The sequence below is a fragment of the Microtus ochrogaster genome, chromosome 21 (genome assembly GCF_000317375.1).
Source record: "Microtus ochrogaster isolate Prairie Vole_2 chromosome 21, MicOch1.0, whole genome shotgun sequence".
In the NCBI taxonomy this organism is placed as follows: domain Eukaryota; kingdom Metazoa; phylum Chordata; class Mammalia; order Rodentia; family Cricetidae; genus Microtus; species Microtus ochrogaster.
This window is the reverse complement of record NC_022022.1, coordinates 15,014,410-15,036,296: the sequence shown is the minus strand read 5'-3', so window position 1 is coordinate 15,036,296 and position 21,887 is coordinate 15,014,410. Positions and strand designations below refer to the sequence as shown.

The 21,887-nt window shown below is 39.8% G+C and overlaps 1 protein-coding gene across 2 annotated transcripts in view; it reads left to right on the top strand.

Annotated features, from left to right (window-relative positions):
• Nucleotides 1-21,887, top strand: part of Snx7 (sorting nexin 7) — an 85,539-nt gene that overhangs the window by 41,795 nt on the left and 21,857 nt on the right. For both annotated transcript variants that reach the window (XM_005357198.2, XM_005357197.2), the window contains exon 7: nucleotides 1,132-1,218. In XM_005357198.2, coding sequence (XP_005357255.1) covers nucleotides 1,132-1,218 — 87 coding nt within the window. The remainder of the gene's footprint in view (nucleotides 1-1,131; nucleotides 1,219-21,887) is intronic.

Here is a 21,887-nt window from a genome sequence, read left to right as displayed (position 1 = left end):
TGGGAGCTCAGTCCAGTGCTCCAGTGTGGGTCTCTGTCTCTATCTCCATCCATCACCAGATGAAGGTTCTATGATGATATGCAAGATATTCGTCAGTATTGCTATAGGAGGATTGGGATAAAGGAAGGTTGGATAGGGGAGCACGGAAACACAATTCTTAGTTAAGGAGCCACCTTAGGGTTGGCAAGAGACTTGAACCTAGAGTGGCCCCCAGGTGCCCAAGCCGAGGTCTCCAGTTAGTTCCTTGGGCAGCTGAGGATAGGGAACCTGAAATGACCCTACCCAGAGTCAGATTTAATGTCCTCTTAATTAACATTGTTAAGCCCAGGGAAAGATGACCACAAGGGAAAAGTCCTCGTGCCTATGATGTTGAAGTCTAAATCTTGTTAGAAAGTTAGTTGCCTAAGGAAAGGTAATCTGAAAGACAGGGAAAATATAGTAAAGGTGTGCATGGGTCCTGCAAAGTAAAGGTGTGCATGGGTCCTGCATTTCCATTGATTCACAAGGGTGCCTTAAGTTTAAGTACACTGAGACATGAAGTTACAGTTATACAAGAAGATAAGCTCGGGCTATCAGTTGATCAAAGAAGCCATGATTTCTCATCAAAGCTTGGCTAGTGGATGAATATTTACACACTTTGAGCTACAGTAAAATTCTTAAGATATAAATGCATGTTTCAGCTCTCTGGTTTGTACTGTAGTTGGTAGTTTGATTAACTGTCCTTTTGGGGTCAAATGAGATGCTCCAATGATTATAGATATTTACAGGTTAGTGACCCAGGTCTCCCTCAGATTCACCAGTGGATGAGAGAATTTTTTGCTTATTTGTTCTGATTCTGGTCTCTTTGAAGACTTTGCCATCAGCATACACGTAGTGCTTAAACTGATAAAATGTGCTTTGGGAAGCATAATAAAACATTTATATAAATTATTTTTAAATATTGATAACAGTTGAGATTTTAAAAAGTAAAGAAAGCTAAACTATATAAAATATTATTACCCCAAATGATTGATTACATCAGAACTATATTCCCCATGATTATTAATATTCAAAAATAAAAATAGTTGTTATGGGAGGAGAATATTACAGCAAACCCCAGCTTGATTTATCCTTTTTTATTTTGATATGAAGGGCGTTATGAAAAGAAGAGATCAAATACAAACAGAACTGGACTCCAAAGTTGAAGCTCTGACCTACAGAAAAGCCGATGCTGATCTGGTACGTCTTTAAATTTGTTGATAAAATCATTTAGACAGCACTGTCTAAAAACTGAATGAAGGATGTAGAGCTTTGTTGTGTGGTTACTTCTTAGTATTCAACAAAGAATACTCAAAGTTCTTCTAAAAAACCTCTAACATACTGTCCTGTAAGTCTTCAAGTTTAGCGCTTGTGTTTCTCTATCTTTGTGGCTTTCATTGGCTTGGGCTGTAAGGAAATGTGGAACTATATTTCAAAAGGCCACACTGTGTTAGAAGTGGATGTAAAAAGTACTTAACATCATTTCAGATCAGTACTCATTGAAAAAAAAATGCACACTTTGCAAGTGTCTTGGCAAATAAACTCCTTTTTGAATTTAATCCCTTTCTTTATAACATGGGAAATTTCACTCATGAAATTGTATATTATAATTCATTCTTATGCTTTACCATCATAGGGAAACCTCATCATCAATTCTCAGTTTCAACGAACATTTTTTTCATAGCACCTGTCCAATTGATGTATTTATTTTTTTTGCTGGATACTCTAAGAGTAACTAAATTTCTGATGTTATGTCATTGTGTTCATAGCATTTTAGTATTGATATTTTGGTGAATTTGTATATATTTTCCGCTCAACATTAACAGTAGAATTCCAATTTGTATCTTTATGATTGAGGATGGCGTGGCAGGGAGAGTTTGCCTAAGTTGTGCTGTTGCAACACAGTAGTGCTGGAGCCGATGCTGTTGTCTGTCACAGTCCACTCTCCTTCACTGTGAAAACTTAGGGAAATCCACTCATCCTCATTAACTTGTATTGGATGTTCTACGAAGAATGCTTTTTTAGTTTAAACAAATATTTAGATTGGTATTTAGTACACTTGGTCAAATTGGTGGTCAGGGAATCCTTGAAACCCCTGTGAAACTGTTACATTGTAGCTTACCCAACTGGACCTAGTTGTGGGTTTTGATCCCTTCTCCTTACTTTAATCATTTTATAACATAGAATTTTATTTTCTAATTCCTTCAAAGTCTCCTGTGTCCTCCTCCAACTCTCCCCTCTTTGCCTCCTCTTCCTGTCTATAATGAAAGCACTTTAAGGGCAGGAATTGGTGATTTGTTCACTGAGTATTCCAGGTCCGTATGAGGTGGACTGTGCCAGTCACTCAGTAGATATTTAGTGAAAGAATAAAAAATCTCAGTAACTGCTCTGGTTCATGAGAACTTACCAAAGTCTAAAATCAAGAGATCTCTACAAACCCAACTTGTGAAAAACACTGACACTTCATTATAATCTGACTGGGAACTTCACTCTTGTTTCTTGATTCTGTGTATTTTCGAAACTGAAATTCTGTGACCAGAGCTGGAGAAACGATCCACAAAGGAGGATAATGGGGAATATATATATATATATGGAAGAGCTTAGTGATCAAAGGAAGATTTATATTTTCCTTTACCTTGTGATGAAGAGGAAAGAGAAGAAATGGAAAATTAACATTTTCCCTACAGGCTTGTATTTGTGTTGGTCTTGTTTTCTTAGAGTCTACTGGAAGGAAAAAAGAGTAGACACATATACAGAAATTTTAATTAAATCATTTGAACATCAGTATTTATTTTCTATTCGTTAAATTATTTTAATAATCCTTAAGACTAGTGCTTAGTCAAAATTTTCTACGCGAGTAAATACTAGAGACTTTAACGTTTCCAGGAAATAATAACATGATTTACAAAGGCAGCATTTGTTCAGGGGGCCCCTGCCTCCTACCTTAAGTAATTTTTTAAATTTAAAGTTAATTAATTAATATATTGTGTATGTGTGTGGTATGTGTGTGTGTGGTATGTGTGTGTGTTTGATGCCCACTGTATTTAATTCCCTCATAGTTGTTATAAAATTGGGGAATTTTTAAAATTGAATTATTCTACTATATCCTGAAATGAAGGTTTGAAGCAGTCATATTTAAGGGAAGCATTGCAAGTTTTTTTTTTAATTGATGTATAGTCATTGACAGGTTTTAAAATTTTACTTTATTACTCATCAAAACAGATCTGTCTAGTTTAATGATTTGTAAAGTTCCGCATGTACATTTTTAAATCCTGTGTTTATATGTTCTTTCACTCATCACATAGCTATGCCCACCACAGTCTCGTGTTTTATACAGACTAAAATCCCCATGTGCCATGATGCATTGTTAGCAACCTTTCGGAATCACCCACGAATGAATCTGCCATGATTGGCCACTGGACATCCAAAAAAATATTGCTTGGAAATATGCAGGATGGGTGTCACCATGGAAACCTGCCCTTGTGAGGTCCTTCTAAGGAGCAGGCCTTCGCAGTCACCATGGCGACCCTGGCAGCGAACTGAATATAGCAATCTGCCTAGTTGTTTACCACGGCAACTGAGACAGGGCCACTTTGGAGACAGCCTTGGGGCCATTTCTATGGAGTCCTCCTGAGGCTGTCTTTGGAGGCTCTATCAAGCCCAGTTCAGGGCGGGATGCCGTGTGCAATGTCAATAAGCAACAATAAACAACTTGTAATGAGAAGCTGGGTGAAATGAAGCTGCTATCGAGTATTCAAAAGTTAGGAGGATAACAATGTCTGCTTATAAAGACAGCAGCAGAGTATCACTGTAGAGGTCATGCTGAATACACCAGGTGACTTTGAACTGGGTTGAGTAGTAAGTAATACAAGGCTCTAATCTTTTTTTTTTTTCTGTATATGGGAGCTAGCTAATAATGGCACTATGGTCACTTTTTCTCCTCACATAGATATATCCACCACTGACATGTTTATATATATCTAAAACCGTGTTTGACAGTGAATTTTTGGACTTACTACCCAGCTTATTGTAAAATGGGCGCTTGTTAGAGTTTGTGGTCTGAACTTCTTATCTCAAAACAACAAATGAGTAGTTTCAAAGTGACATCTGCTTCCTAAAAGCAGAATGCTTATTTCAAAGTCAAATCAGCTGCTCATTGAAAGGTTTGTTATTTATGCTTTGGAATTAGATAGACTTGCAAACAACTCTTGAAGGACAAATTTTTTTAATAATTTTAGCCTCTCTTTACATCATGTTTTTTAATAGAAATTATTGGTATCTTTCTAGTAGACTTGTTTAAAAATTGAATGTTACAGTGCTAGTAAATTGCTTCCATTATAGCATACACACACAGTAGTTGTTAGCCGTTATTATTTTGATGCCATGGGGAAGTGATGTTTGTGTTAGGTCCTGTAAATGGCAAATACATTGCTCATTGACATGTAGGGAGAATGTGGAAAATAGATATTATTAAAGGTGGTAGAAGTTCAAAACGCATGCCAAATTGGGGGAATCTAGATGGATGTGTGGGCTGAAGGGACCAGAGAACCGAGGGGATGTAACTACCAGGAGGATGGAAGCAGTTGGGCTGGGAGCCTTTCTCATCAGCTAAAGGAAAGGAAACTCTATATTTTGTGCAGATCTAGTGAGATCTTGAACCGAAGAGGTAGTGGTGGGTTGCAGAGAAGGGTTAATTGGAGACAGACAGGTAGAGAACAGACTCGCTCCTTGTCATCTCGTGGACAGGCGGCTGAACTAACTTTGTCATTTCTAGCTGATGAGAGGCAAATGATGGTGGTTCTCAATACCGAGAAATAAAGTAAGTAAAGAAGAAGAAGCTTAGAAATCTGCCACTTCAGATCACAATAAAGTGACATTTTGAGAAGAGGTGGAATTTTGTTGAGTAGCTGCTGTGGGAGTGTCTGTTCTAGGCAGGAGAAGGACAAGGAGGAAGGTCAGGAGGACTGGTCCTCATGAATCGTACACGTTAGATGGTGAGGAAAACCATCCAAGTAATTACTCACTTAAGGCTGTTCTTGGTGGTGTGAAAAAGAGGTGAAGTGGTCACACCTGGAGTATCTTTGAGAGGAAGAGCTCTTTGTTGGTGGGTTGTTTACAGTGCGATTAGGGAAGGTAGAAAGATTCTGCACTTTGAGGACTGAGTAAATGGAAGGAACTATTTAACATTAGTTAGGAAGGGGAAGGTTCTGGAAAGAATGAATTTAAGGGGGAATAGGAGGAACTCGGACTTGGGCATGTAAAATTGATGTGTCTATCAGTATCAAAGTGGATACATATAGTAGTGAAGTATAAAGAGACACAGAAGTCCCTTGGGGGTTTGGGAGGGCCTCAGTTAGAGGTAGTATTGAGATAGTATTTAAAAATTGATAGCAAAATGGCGGCCTTAGAAACTCTAGGATTAGCTGAGATGACACTAAGGAGAGAGAGTCATGAAGAAAGAAATCCTGGCCTTGGCTTTGACTTATTCCAGCACTAAGAGGTCCGTGATAGTGGGACAATCAAAGAATAAACAGCTAGTGAGAAGGGAGAGAGGAAATTTATATAGCTTGACTTCCGGTAGGAAATTCAGTGGGTGAGTGAAAGAAACCAATCTAATTAGGGCCATTCAGCATTTCACCAGCTTTCCAGCTAGGAGACAGCTATTCAAGCAGTTGGATAGAGACTAATGAAGGGAGAACATTGAGTGATGGCCTGGGATGTGCTGTGTGCTCTACTAGAGGGTCTTTGCTAGGTCTTCAATGAAACAGAGACTGCCCATTGAAGGTAAAGGAAGGAGAGGGTGAGAAAGACTGATGATATCCTGAGGAGAAACGAAGATGTGTGGGAGCTAGTGTACTTTGCAGTTTGGTTAAGTTTTCAGTCAGAGCTTCTGTTTGAAAATGCTTATTCACTTCCCCACCTAACTGTAAAATAAATAAAGTTCATCTGTGGTGCTAAATATGGCTGCATATCCTTTTATTTTTATTTTTATTTTGGAATGAATGATTTATAGTTTTTCACTCAATGCAGCATTCAGATATAAATGAATATGAATACATTTGACATTTAGCAATATGTGCATAGACTGAAATTTGGATCTAGATATAATGCCATAGCTGTTTAGTACTATATTTGTGTGAGCAAAAAAAAATACATTTTCATAAGATCATTATAATATGAATTTGCATATAGCCATTTTCAGTAGCTCCAAGCAGATACCAAATTAATTCAGGCTGCTACTTGCTCTGTGTGACTTGCTATTTTTGAAACAATGTTTTACTCTCATCCTCAAATGGTGGTTATTAATTTCCAAATGTTCTTAGTGGTGTGCTAAATCTGCACAGAGAACGATTGCCTGCTCTCTGATTCTAGGAAGCCAAGGAGATAAGAATATTAATGTAGCAAGCTGTCGCCATGACAGGAGGAAGGAAAGCTGCACCTTTTTGGAGATTTGCTGGCTCGCCTCTGTTCCCTGACCATTCAATTGTTACTTCATTCCTTATACCTTATTCCTAATATGATGTGCACATATGTTTTCTTCTCTCTTTGTGTGTGTCTCTATATAGTATGTATGTTTTGAATGTATGTATGTATGTTCCCATATGTGTAGGTACATGCATGTAACGAGAGGAGCTTGATGGTGGATGTCTTTTTTTGATTAATCTTTACCTCCTATCTTAAGACAGGGTCTCTTACTGAACATATAACTTGCTGGTCTAGCTAACCAGCTTGATTTGGGGATCACCCATCTTTGTCTCCCTGCTGCTGTCATTACTGGTAGACTGCCACCGTGTTCTATCCCCTGGCGTTCGTGGAGATCGTGGATCCTGAATTCTGGTCCTCACACGTGGGTGGCAAATAGTTTATACACCGAGTCATATTTTCAGCCATGTTTCCTCTTTTTGTGTGTTCTTGTAGTGGTGTGTGTCTCAGCAGCTCCGCATGCAACATGTCCAAATGCTACCATGACCACAAAACACCTGTCCAATGGGAGGGAAGATTTCCTCCTTGTATATTTACTTTTATCAATTTCTCCTAAATGGCATCTCACAAACTTTCCTTCATGATTTGCGATCAGTATTATAAAAAAGACACTATGTGATCAACCACGGAGTGGGACTGTTACTTCCAGAAATGATTTATTCCAGCTACCATACATTCTATGGCTCGGAGACTTGAAAAGCTAGGTTCTCATGACAAAGCAAGAACAGGATAGTGTAAATTCTGGATCAGAATGAGAACTGCTAAGTGTAACTGCTCCCAGGCAAATATGTAGCAACATCTGCATTCACGTATACATAGCTAAGAGGGGCTGTGGGATGGGTGAGAGTGTTGCTGTAACCAAGAGCCAGAATGTACCCGAGGATGCCGTGAATTTCTTTTGTTTCAATATTCTTTTGCTAGACTCCCATTCAAGGATTCATTGGCTTGACTTGTAGTAATTTATATGTCGTATTTATAGAAACTTATGAAAAACAGTTTTCGAGGCAACCCTAGTGAATATCTGATGAGAGGTAGTGAAAGTTGTCCACAGACAGGAGGCTGTTAAGTCTGGAATTGTTCAACATGGCTGTTTTCTTCTTAGTCATTTGTTTTTGTGCCTCTAGCACCTCTAATACAGCATCCCGGAAAAGAATTTTAAGATAGGGTCTTATTCGAGTCTCAGGATTGCATATGCTGTTGAGAACACAGTGTTTCCTGGCAGAGGTCATGAACTGACTTTGGAGCTTGGGGCTGGGAGTGAGGAGTACCTTCCTATAGTATTCTCAAGTCACTTATTAAAACGTTGACGTGTAAATTTTAAAACATCTTAGAAGAACTCTTTTGGTGAGTACATCGTGCTTAACATTCTTCTGGATCAAAATGTAGAGAGTGGTAGCTGCATGTTTGCTTGTTAGACTTTCATAGTGTTCCAAAAAAGAAAAAATCAAGGACAGGGCCCGAGGGCTAGCTCAGTGGTACAAAACTCCTCCAGCATCAATGTTGTAATAGATTTATTTTTCAGGAAAGGAGGCAGAATTCAAAATATAAAGTGTATCTCCTCATTTCCCTGCGAGGCACTCCAGTCAGTGGGATGATTTCTGTGATGAATATTTTAATGCATTTTAGTTTATACAGACTGTTCATAAGTTGTGCTGGTGGATTTTATTTTAGCTAAGCTACTCTTGGTCCTATGTCATCGATGTACAATAAAGACCACTTGAAGGTGCAGCATGATACTACTTCAGCTTGACATTGGCAGCACTGAGCATTTCACTGTTTTCCTTTCTGAAGACCTATGAGAAAATTTCATTTCCTCAGGGCAGCAGCCAGCAGCCATTGTGTCCGGCCTTTTGAGTGGTGTTTTCAGTTTTCTCTCACCTTGACTTTACCACGTGATCCCAACTTTCTTCTCAGCTCCATTGTTATATCCGTTGCCATGATGTTGATCAATCCATTCTGATCTGCTGCTGTCTGGTACAGGTTTCCTTTGTGGGGGGAGATGGCCACAGAGTCGGTTAATTTAGCCACTCTTAATTTCCATGCTTAATTTCTTTTGCGCTGTTGCCCTTTTGAGAAAGATTTTCATTTGTGTATGTGTGGGTAGGTGCTTCAGAGGCCAGAAGTCAGCATTACATCCCTGGAGCTAGAGTTGCTCATGGCTGTGAGCCACCTCATATGGATGCTGGGAACTGAACTTGGGTCCACTGCAAGAGCAGCAAGTACTCCTAATGGCTGAGCTGTCTCTCCAGCTCCTGTATTTCTGTCTTTCTCCTCTGGCTATTTCAAAACCAGTAGAGTCCAATTTCAGGAATCTTGCTAAATCCTAACCTGGAGCATGTGAAAAAAACAAAGGAACTAGAGGTAAAACTCCAAATTATCTACAAGACCAGCCACTTTTATACAGCATATTCATGACCAGGTTTTTATTTTTGAAGGTATTTCTTTTGGAATATACAGACATTGGCATTTCTTTTGCAAATAAAAACTTAAACCCTAAATGGCTCCTGCCATTTTGGCCTAAAAAAAAAAAAAAAACTCATTAGCAGATCCTAGAGGTTTAAAAAAGTAGTTTTTCTAAAATATTGCCAGTGAGAAATTATATATGGAAGTAACTGTTTATTACTCTGAGGTGAGGGTGTGGGATCCTGGTAGTGTTGACAGTAGCCTCTGTATCTCTGTGTTTGTGTTAGAAGAGGGCAGGAGGAGGGTGAAGGCCAGCGTAGATTACAGATCTCTGTTATTCCTCCTTTTCCAATGGAGGATCTCAACCTCCGCCTCTCTCCAGAACCCTTTCCGTCCCTGTCTTCACTGTAATCGGAAAAGTAACAGATGGATAAGTAAAAAGAGTAGTTTAAAATTCTAAAATTCTAACCTCGTATTTTTTTTTTCAGTATTTAAAACAACCTTCTATGTCTGGTATTTGGATTTGTGATTTTCTTTGTGGAATCCTCCTGCCACAAGTATAATAGCTTAAACATCTGTCCTATGCAGACACTCAACAGAGATTCAATTTCTCTTTAATTTAAACATTTTGTTAATAAAAAATGTGCCCTGAGGGTCTGTCTTACATATCTCTTTCACTTGCAGCTCTGCTTGGACACTCAATAAATATTTGATTATGCTTAGAGCAATAACACACAGGGAGCCAGGAGCCTGCAGAGGGCTTTGATTCGCTTGTCCTTAACTTGTAACCTTAATTAGACATTAGCCATTCTTTATCTGTGAACACCCAGAAATAATGTTTCCTTTTAAAAAAAGTTTATTTAAAAAAAGAACTTACTTTTAAATATACTTTGAGTAATAAACTTTGCTAAGTTACAGTACAAATGTGTGAAATATTAGATAATAATATCCTCAAACATATCTCATAAAGTATGAACAACTTTATTATTTATTAGTATTGAATTTTTCTTAAAAAGGAAGCCAAGTTGACATGGTAGTCTATGCCTGTAGGCAGCTCTGGTGAGGCTGGGACAGTGAGCACAAGTTCAAGGTCAGATGGGGTTTCCTGTGGTGAGCTCTTACCTCAAAGGAAGAAAAATTGCAGGTAGCTTTCTTTTTATTTCTTTATTTTTTATTTTTTGCAGGTAGCTTTCGTTTGTTTCTTAGATAGTTATCTTTCTAGTAAGTACATTTTGATTTGTTGTGAATCTTCAGGCTTCCTGGTAGTAGGCCTTTGTTTCTACTGAATCTTTTGTTAACTGGAAAGTCAAATGGGGAGAAATTTGTGAGCACATCACCATTCAAGTTTTGAAATACTTACCAGAGGGCAAAAGCGATTGCTTACCAGTCAAGACTGCTTGTTACTCTTGCAAAGACACTGGTTCAATTCCCCGCTTCCAGACAGTTGTGAGATGTCAAGTGGATGCGGGCATACATGTGGTGCACATGCACGCACTTATCCCAGTACACATGCAATAAAAGTAAGACAAGTTTTTATTCAAAAAAAAAATACAGAATATATTCTAGGCCCAAACTGGTACTTTCCTTCTGTCAGCATGTTCAATATTTTTTTGGTTGCATATTTTATGCCAACATGGTGTTAATTGTTTGCAGTGGATAATTCTATGAGGTAGATAGTCATTGAATGCACACATCAAATCGTTAAAAACTTCATTCTATTTTTTAAGATTATGTGTATATGAGAGTCCATGTGCTGCTCTGTACCCATGGATGTACGTGCGTTCAGAGAGCAGAAGAGGGAGTTGGATCTCCTGGAACTGGAGGTACAGGTGGTTTTGTCCTTCCTGATTTTGGAGCTGGGAACCAAACTTCAGTCCTCTGAAGAGTAGAAAGTGCTGTTCACTGCTGAGCCATCTTTCTTGCCGCTAATCCCATTCTTATATAGGAAAACAAGGTCTAGAAAGTCAATCAATAGAAATAGTTACTGATAAATATATTTTAAAATAAATAGGGCACATCAGTAGTTATTCATTCTTTTAATGCTCAGGCATCAGGAGGAAGATAATCCACAGCAAATAACTCCTTGGAGTTTGCCCAGGGTCCAGTGGAGAACTTTTGCATGGGTTAGGACAGGAAGATAAGTGCCTTTATTTCAATTTTGTATCTCAAAATTATTGATGTCAGAACATTTTTAAATATTGCTCAAGCTCTTTGATTTACCACTTGGACCATTGAGGAGTAAGCTGCAAACTTTATAGCCATGACATCAGAACAGTTGTGTCTTTATGGACATGGGCATTCTCCTCCAAAGCCATGTGATACCTGCCAAGATCAGTAGCTTCCACCTGATCCATTCCTAGCATCTAAGGTTTCATAGAGTTTAACACTGCTCTCAACAGCACCTCGAGGCTTCCTCCTTCTGAAATAATTCCTTCTTCTCTTCCCCTTCATGATCATCATGCCTTCAAAGGCAATGGAGCAGCTGTTTTGCAGAAGGCTCCAGTATTAACGTTGGATATTTCTTAAGGATTATACTATAGTTATTAGCACCTGAGATTTCACTCAAGGGATTCTGTGACTCTCTCATCAATTCCCATTAGGCAGTATGTGGTCTTTCTGTGTCTTAGCGGTGGTGATGCCCTCCTTAGTCTTTTGTGAAGGTATTCGCCAGGCTTCTCTGTAGAGCACGGCTTTCCCTCTTTGTTATTCAGAAATATTCGTGGGGGTACATCTTTAAAATGAAACTTTCTCAGCTTGTTACAGCCATGCAATCAACCATTATTAATCAGTAATTAGGCCTTCATTTTCCTGAAAAATTACTCTTAAAATGCAAACATTAGCTCCGAACACTGCTACTCATTTATATAACTTTAGCATGAACAACATCTTATTTTTCTCTTAAGATATGTTCCTAATTTCTAATTCAAGTAATTGGCATGCTTTAAACATATATTTGTGTGGCTCAAAATTAATTAATATTAAAATGTATTTAGTGACAACCTTTCTTCCCCTCCGCACATCCCATCTTCTCACTGAATATGTTATAAGCACACAGTCTAGTTAGTTTCTTCTGTAGATGTTTTCTTTTTGATATGCAAAAATTCATCTTTTGATATTACTTTACTATGTACATAACAATATAAAGAGTTTACCTTTATTTTTTGTATTAAAAGCGGATTTTTTTCTCTCATACAACACATTCCAACCACAATTTCTCCTCTCTCTACTTCTTCTAGCTTCCCTCCCCACCTCCCCTCTCCTCCAAATCCACTCTCCCTCCTTTTCCTCTTTTGAAAAGAGCAAGAAAAAAACAGCCAAACAGGGCAAAATGACATACAGTAAGACAAGGGGAAAGCCCTCATATCGAGACTGGACAAGACAACCCGGTAGGGGGTTTTGCCTTCTTTATACTCTATGTCTTACAGATACCCATATCAGTTGACCTTTTATAACTGCATTATACTTTATTGTGTACATATATCAGAATTTATTTAACCATACCTTACTGCTGAATGTTTGTTATTTCTCCTCTTGTAAACAATGCCTGACTGAAGAACCTTCTATTTATACTTTCTGTGAATGTGCCGATAATTCTGTAAAATAAATGCCTGGACAAATGGACAGAACTAGAAAAAAAAAAAACCATGCTAAGTGAGGTGACCCAGACATAGAAAAACAAACATTTTATGTACTCACTCCTAAGTGGATATTAGACATAAAGCAAAGGATAACCAACCCAGAGTCCACAAACCCAGAGAAGCCAGGAAATAAGGAGGACCCTAAGAGATACATGCATGGATTCCCCGCCCCCAGGAAGGGTAAATAGACAAGATCTCCGGAGTAGATTGGGAGCATGGGGGAAGGCTGGAGGGTGGAAGGACAGTGGAGCGGGAAGAAAGAGGAGTGGGAAAGAGAACATGAAGGACTGGGAAAGTCGAGTTGTGTAAAGGTCAGAGAGGGAGAACTAGGAAAGATATCTTGATAGAGGGAGCCGTTATGGGTTTAGTAAGAAACCTGGTACTAGGGAAATTGCCAAGAATTCACAACAATGACCCCAGCTAAGACCTTAAACAATAGGAGAGAGGATGCCTTAGCTGCCCTTCCCCTATAATCAGATTGATGACTACTTAATTGTCATCAATTAACCAGTAACCTATGGAAGCAGATGCAGAGATCCACAACTAAGCACTGGACAAAGCTCCTGGAGTCCAGCAGTAAAGAGGGAGGAGCAATAATATGAGCAAAGGGGTAAAAACATGATGGGGAAAGACACAGAAACAGCTGACCCAAGTTAGTTGAGCTCACTGAGTTTGGACTAACATCTGGGGAACCTGCATTGGACCCAACTAGGCCTTTAGAATGTGGTGACAGTTGTGTGGCTTGAGCAGTTTGTGGGGCCACTGGCAGTGGAACCAGTATTTATCTCTAGAGCATGAACTGGCTTTTTGGAGCCCATTCCCTATGGAGGGATTCCTTGCTCAGCCTAGATATGGGGCGGGGTGGGGGCCTTGATCCTGCCTCAAGTTGACTGTCCGTGGGAGGCCTCACCCTCTCTGAGAAGAGAGTGGGGTGAGGGGAAGTGGGGGGGAGTGGAATGATGGGAGGGAGAAGTGGAATTGGTATGTAAAATAAAGATTGTTTTTTAAAAAAATAAATTTTAAAAATAAATAAATGTCTGGAAGTGACTGTGAGATCTTGGACACCTTCACTAATATCTGTGTTTTAATTTGTGGACAGGAGATAACAGTAGTATCTACTTCATTGGGCTAACTGCATTAACTCATGCTTGATAATACCCAACACAAGGGAATGGCTAGAACGTTTATCTATTATTAATAACAAATTATTCTCCAAAGGAGAGCCATTTATATCTTTAGAATCCAACAAATGTCTGGACCCCAGCCTTGTCAGAGGCACCAAACTGTAGGTATACTGCTCTCCAAAAAGAAAAAAGAAAATAGCATCCGGATAGATTAGTTTGTCTTGTCCTTATGAAGAATGCATTTTTGTTTTCATGGTTTTTCCTGTTGTGATTATGGTTTTGCTCATTAGGTCCTGTCGTAGTTTCATAACCTGTTGTGATAAAATACTCTGGCAAGGGGAACTTATGGTGAAAACAATTGGATTTTAGCTTATAGCGCCAGGTGATGCATGGTCCATCAGCGTTCAGAAGCCAAAGAGGTAGGTAGGTGAAAAAGCAAATTACATGCACAGTCAGGAGCAGAAAGAGAACAAATACATCCACTTCCATGTGGGCCCTGCTACCGCTCTACACATCTACAGTTCAGGATTCCAATCTGCGGAATGGTGCCTCTCCCAAGCAGTCTCATGGAGTAGCCTTAAGTTAAATTAGGTATCAGCTGGTTACTCCTACAAGCTTTGTGCCACCATGTCCCTAGTATATTTTGTAGGCAGGACACCACCGTAGCTCTGAGCATTTGTTGCTGTGTTGGTGTTTGTGGTTTTTCTTTGGTAGTTTGCAGAGTGCCTTCCTGTACAAAAGATACTAGCATGTAGGGGTGAAGGCTCGTGTAGGCACTGGCTTAACTTCTCTGTGTTCAGTGAGATGTGTAGGCTTCAGTTTGTGGAGAGCAAACTATAATCTCATCAACAGCCTGGGTTTCAAGGGGGTTACTACAGGATGGCAAACAACTCACTTAAATGTAGACTATTTGCTGCACTGAAAAGTTTACTTTGGTGAGATGAGGTACCCCGTTGGGGCTAAGTCTGCCTGGTTATTTTGGTGATTTCATTTAGGTCGCCTTCCTCTGTGTATCTATTTCAGGAAGTGTCTACTCTATTAGCTTCCCATACTACGCCTCAAATTGCTCTTAATGTTAGTTATCTCTCCCCTACCTCATTCCCTCTTCCCTCTGCCTATCTACTTGAATAAGGGACGCGGGGGGGGGGCACAGATAGACCTTGCTAGGACATGGGCATAGAATAGTTATGGATAGATGTGTGGAGTTAGGTGGAACTATCTATCTATTCGACGTCCCTTTCCTAAGAGATCCATCTATACTACCTAGTTCCGTATGCCATAACTATTCTCTGTTGTTCTATGGAGAGTAATTTGGTTTCCATTGACTTAACAGACAACATCCACATATAAACAAATGCATATCATATTTGTTCTTCTGGTTCTGGACACCTAACTCAGAATGCTTTCTTGTTCTAGTTTCATCCATTTCTTGCAAGTTTCATTCTTTTTAATGGTTGACCAGTATCCAGTTGCATAAGTTGTAGCACATTTTCCTTATCCTTTTTTTTTTTAAATCCATCTGGTTTGTTCCCAATTTCTGGCTATTATGAATAGAACAACAGTGATTCTTGTTCAATCAAGCATGATTGAACAAGTGTTTCTGTGGTACGATGTAGGATCCTTTGGCTGTATGCCCCAGAGTGGATCTTGAGGTAGTTTGATCCCCATCTTCCTGAGGTATTGCCATGCTGATTTTTTTGTTGTTGTTAAGGTTACTTTTTAAGATGGAATGTTCGAGCTACTTAGAATTACTTTGTCTAAAATTTGTAGGTTTTGATTAAATATTCGCCTATATGTTTAGCTGTCTATCAATTCCTCGATCAATCACCTCTTTCGATTTTTAGATGACCATCCAGATTTGCCGAAGCAGTCTGTGGCCAAATAATATTTTCCTTAGTGATTAGTGACGCTGCCTAGGGAATATATCTGAGTTTTGTTTTATATTCAACTCGTGTGTGTGTTGTGTGTATTCGTGTGTGAGTGCATGTGTATGTGTGTGTGTGTGGAGACAAGATAAACTTCAGATTTTATCTTTTAGAAGTCATAACCCTAGTTTAAGAGGTTCTCTCATTGGTCCCCCAGGCTTTCTGATTTGACTAGGCTGCCTGACCATTGAGCTTCAGGGATATATTAACCCAATGCATCACAAAAGTACACCACCATGCCTGGGTTTTTTTTTTCCCCCCTAGCAAGCACTTTACTGACCAAGCTGTTTTCTCGGCTGCCTGCCTGCCTTGCATGCATCTCCATCAAGGCCTTCATCTCTGAGCTACTGCTCCAGTGGTAAACAGCAAGGTACCTAATTCTGTGAATGACCTCATAATTCAAGTGTTTGAATATAGACTCCTGTACATACCTGACGATACCCTGACTAGAGTTTGATTTCGATTAATGTCTCTTCCAAAATGTTATGTCCTCATACAGACTGAGGTTCTTGAGATACCTGATAATGGAAGAGGCTTCTGAGGAAGCAAACAAAAGCAATTCTCTCTAAGGACTCTTGGGAGGGAATCCCATCTAATGGACCTTAACATATAAACTATTAAATATAGCTCTACTATCCAAAATGGTATACAAGAATCAGGTGACATTTACATCAAATTTGAGTGAATTAAAATGAAATCCAGAACGTAGATTCCTCACTTTCACCATCTGCGTTGCAGTCATATATGTCTGTGGGTAGCACACTGGGTAGTTTGGAGTAGAGCATTACTCCCTATAGAGCAGCAGTTCTCAACCTAGGGGTCGCGAACGCTTTCACAGGGGTCACACATCAGATATCCTGCATACCAGATATTGGCGTATCAGATTCATAATAGTATCAAATCACAGTTATGAAGTAACAATGAAAATAATTTTGTGGTTGGGCATCACCACAACATGAGGAATTGTGCTAAAGGCTCGCAGCGTTAGGAATGTTGAGAACCACCGCTGCGGGGTGTCCTATGGGCTTGCTCCATTTTAGGTTGTGCTGTAATTTTAATAGCTGTTTTCAATCAAAGAGGAGAAGTCATTTCTCATGGAACATTAGCTCTGATAGTGATTCAAATAGAGGTGATGAAAGAAACTTTAGGAAGTATGAGATATCATGGTAATCACCAAATTCTTTTTTTTTTTTTCTTTTTGGATCCCATGCTGCATTGGTTTCCTGTTACTATGACAAAATACCTGAAATAACAAATGTCTAAGAAAGAAAGGTTTGTTTTGAGGGGAAAGGTCACAATTTGAGAGCTTTCAGTCAGAGGTCCAAAGGCCTTGTTATTTTATTTTAGAGCCTTTGGTGAGTCAATACATCATGGCGGTAACATGCGGAAGAGCAAGCTCCTTGCCTCAGGTGGCAGGGAAGTAGAACAAGGAACAGATGAGCATCCCACAGTCCACTTTTGGCCACATCTCCAAATAGACCCCTCCTACCTCATCCCTTAAGGATTCTCCTGATTTTCTATAGTGGAGACTAAGCATTCAAAGTGTAGGTTTTGGGCAACATATTCAGACCTGCCATATATGCTCTTACCACCTAAATTTCTTTTACTATACCACCCAATGCATGTACCTTTTAAACATATGCTTATTTACCTATATGTCTCTGTTTGTGTATGCAATCTCTTTCATAAATAAGGAATGTAATGATACTAAAAATTCTAACCAAGTTAAATGGAAATGGAAATTCCTTCACACAGTACCATGAGATACACCCTCAAGTTCATCTCCCTCATTCTGGAACTTTCTGATTAGATCCGAGGTTAGAGAACCTGGGGTCTAGGCAGAAGCCGATTCCTGTTGAAGGCCTTTAAAAGTGGACTACTGGAAGCCTTAGACAGGAATGAGTTCTCCTTATCCCCGTGCATATTTGCTGTGTTTGCCTGTGAAGAAGAGTTAAGGGGGATCTCTTGATTTCCTAGAATGGTGCTATTTAAATAATTGGCTTTCTGCGCCTACAGTGTACTGAGAAGCCATAATTACTATTTGAAGGATGCTAGTGCCGTTGGAGGCGCAGGCTTCAACCGTGATTCATCAACAGCATTTGTGGGTGTTTCCAGTCTCAAGTTGTCATTTTAGAGAAGCCATTGTGTACTACTGAACAAGTTACATGTGGATAATAAAACTGCAATGGGTTTTCGAGGAGAGAGGTTTGTACTTCTCGAGAAACGTGTGAGTCCTGAAGCATGCTAAGAAAGGTACCACTTAGCAGTCACGTGTGCCCCTGAGCAGCATTGTATAATCAGGCATTTAATTTCTTCAGACGCATCTTACCTCTCTCGTGAATCGGAAAATAATACAATTTTATTGTTAAGAGCCCTCTTCTCCCTCCCCTGCAATTTAATTAGTGCTCGTTAAGGAGAGGGAGCTGTCAGATTAGAATTCAACTTTTGAGTTTTCTATTGTCTTCTGATAGAGTGGCAATCCAAATCTTTTTATTTAGGTATGTTATTTTCAAGAACTTTTCCAAATGATGGTTTCCTCAGCTTGTCTTGTGGTGAAGAGAAAGTTTTTTTTTACATTTGAATAAATTGAATGGCTGCACTTTTGCTTTCCATAAAAGGAAATAATAGAGAAGTCATTTAAAAAGGAAGGCAGAGATATTATGATTAAGAATAATGATTCTCAAATTATATTATTTCACTTAAAATTTTGATGATATGTGCCTTTATGGATAGGGTCATTCACAATTTAAGTGTTTATTGTAATTTTCAGGGTTAGGAAAAAATCCTTAGATATATAATAGGAAGCACATATTTCCTAAGATTATTCCTTTAATCTACAGAGTCCCAAAAAGTCCTTAAATTCTGACATGACATAAGGGGGACAGTGGAAGTAAAAAGGTGACAGATCCTGAGCTTGGAGACAGGGAAAGCAAACTGAAGCTCAATAGTTCTCTCCCCAGCAAAGGACTGTCTCGTGATGAAGTTTACATAGCTTTGAGATTTTGTGTCATGCTTGTCCTTGAATTGCAAAATGATCACAGCCGTGGTGAGAGAAGCTGGCTTCTTTTACTCTTATTTTCCCCCAAACTGTAAATAAGTCCGTTTTTCTTTACTGTTTCTGTTCCAGTTCCTCTGTGAATGCTAGGACACTGTGCTCGAAGGAGATGCCTGCACAGGACTGAAGGTTGTGGTTGATTGGAAGCTAGGTGGTCTCATGGCAGAGTTTACATTCAGATAGGAAGGTACAAGAAAACTAAAGGAATTGCTGGCTTGATTGAACGTTAAGTGTTGCAGGGCGTAGGCTGAAGCTAGAATAGTTCATCCAAGACCAGTTATAGTAGAAAAAGAGATTTACTCAGTTACCTGTAGGGGACAGTGGTCAGGGCTAAAACAGAAGAACCTCCCGAGATAATACAGTGGACCATGGTGCTTTTTATTTGGAAGCTGCCCTCCTTTTCGTCTGAGTTTCTGTTGTTCAATTCCAGGCATGCAAATTAGGGTAATTCTGATAAGTATCTAGACTCCCCTGCTTCTGCCTTCCAGAATTCAGTCTCCACCTTACCCAGGTATCACCGAAATCTTGTTTGGTAAGCTGTTTTAGGAACTCCTCCATAAAAACCCAAACACCTGCTGGACTCTTATTTCAGAGCCAACCCACCTGCCCACCCGCCTCTCTCTCCCGCTCCTGTTCTAGGTCCCAGCAGTCAAGACCCGCCACCAGTTCTTCGGAAACTCCAAAACAAGCGTGCTTCTTAATTTCCCTTGCTGTAGTAATAGGAGCCGTGGGCTGTGTCCCACCACCCAGTTGGGCGCCATCTGTAGTAATAATAGGAGCGGCGGGGCTGCATCCCCAGGACCCCAGCCGCCTCCAAGGCTAGCTTTACCTGAAATAATTACACAGACACTGTATTCATTTAATCACTGCTTGGCCATTTCTATCTAGCCTTTTCTCAGCTAACTCTCACACCTGGACTAACCCATTTCCAATCGTGTGTCGCACCCCAAGGTGCGCTTACCAGGAAGATTCTAGCCTACGTCCATCCTGGGTCGGAGCTTCATCGCGTGTGCCTCAGAGAGCAGAGCTCTCGCCTCTGCCCGCTAGAGTGGAGTATCGTGTCTCTCACTGAGGCGTCTGCCCCCGAGAGGAGAGCTGTCGAGTTTCTGAGCTCACTTCCTCTTCCTCCCACCTACGTTCTAACCTATCAGGGCAAGCAGCTTCTTTATTTAATCAACCAATGACACTCCTCCCACCTACGTTCTAACCTATCAGGGCAAGCAGCTTCTTTATTTAATCAACCAATGACCTTCCTCCATCACCTTGCCATTCACTTCACGGGAAATGTTCCGCACATTGTCTTTAACCGGTTGCTTTGTGTTTCTCCTGTCAGCAGGAGTTCATGAGGACCACTTCTACTCCCCATTTTTGAATACCTGATGTAGACTAGCTGGGCACTGAATGGATACCACAGGGCAAGTGAGAACAAGCCACATCGTCCTTGTTCTTTTCCTTGATAATCTCCTGAGCCCTGGTTCAAATCTGTTGTTTGCCTGTCTTCCCTCCTCCCATCCTGTCTTTTTTAGTTACCCCTGCCATGCTCCGTCTCATCTACTCAAACAGCCCAGCCTCCAGCGTCGACTGCTGCAGTCTCCATTCTCAGTCAGCATTTCTGCCTCCCAGGCTGCGGTCTTCTTTCCTCGCCGCCTTGTTTGCTTTTGGTCTTGTCCTCTCCAAATTCTACCATCTCTCCCTTCTTCGTCTCCCGGTAGCACAATGTCCGTGCTCATGCTGTAGCCTCACCTAGGTGTGAGGCCCCGCGAATGAGTGGTCAAAATAGTGCCTGCCCCACCCACAGAATTAATCTACTATCCTGCATCTCTGTATTCATTTGAACACTTTCTTCCTTAATGATAGATGCATTATGTTCTGGCTTTTGCTTTATTTTGCATTTTTTTTTGTATCTTCATAGATGGCAATCTTGAGAATCAGAGCTGTATCAGCTAACCCTTGAAGGTCATGGGCAGGCTAGACCAATACCTGGGTGGTCATAATCTGTTGGCATAGAGAGAACACATGCATGGCAGATCTTGATTTGAAATTGTGTTATGTCACAAGTCACTGTTGTCTTTGTTAGTCCTTTCTCCTAGGTTCCCAATTTTTAACAGAAAGAAAAGAAAACCTAATTTGTAATATCGTTATGTAGATTAAATGTAATAATAAATGTGAGTATATAACTTAAAGCGATAGCAGCTGGCAGAAATATATTAATTATTCATTGTTGCACTGCTATAGGTATGTACTATTTGAAGACAATCTTGATTCATCTTCTAGTAGTAATGAGTTTCATTTAACTGTATGGCTAATTTCTGACTGAATTAAACAGAAGCTAGAAGTTACCTATTAGCTTTACTATTAAATAGAAACCTTTTCTCATTACCTTCCATTATTCTATTAGTAAGTATTTTTTTTTTTTGGTCTTAGAACATATTTCTGGTAATTGCTTGCTTTTTCGAGTTTCACCTGACAGAGATCCAATTGCTGCAAGTGTTTTTTAAAAAAAGAAGAATTAGAAAAATGGTCAGTCCTCTTTACCCAGCCCTTTTACACACTATTTTGCAATCCAGAATATGAATTGAATCCCAAATGGTTATAGTTAGCAGAGCCTGCCATTTGTTAGAGCCCGAGACACCAGAACACTGGAGGCACTGTCTTGGCCTGGCAGGTTCCTAACATATTCTGTTTCCACACATTTGTTAATTCTTATTGAATGTCTAATGTTCTGTCAGAACCCAGACAGATAGCTGACTCAAAAATACCTGATTTTCGTAACAGAGCAAGCAATAAGAGGCTAGATTATAGCTCGGTTGATGGAGTACTTGCCTCGAATGCACCAAGTCTTGCGTTAGAACCTCAGAACTGTATAAACCAGGTATGAGCATGCAGGAAGAAAGAGAAGGCGGCAGGAGGACCAGGTTTAAGGTCATCCTCTGCTTTGTAGTGAGTTTGAGGGTAGCATAGACGACATAAAGACCCAGTTCCAAAGAAGAAGTGAGAAAATTGAAGTTCACTGAGAACTTATGAGAATAGCATCTAGTTAAGTCCCGCTTTCATGGATTAGAACGATACAATGCACACCATTCTTTGGATCTGGTATCATGTGCTTCTTTGGTGTCTTTGAAATAACATCTCCAGAAGATGATTCACTGTGCAGAAATGTTCTCGGTTTTCTTTTTCCAACCAAAATAATGAACTCATCCACATCAACAAAAATGCAGCAACAAAAGCATCAAGAATTGGT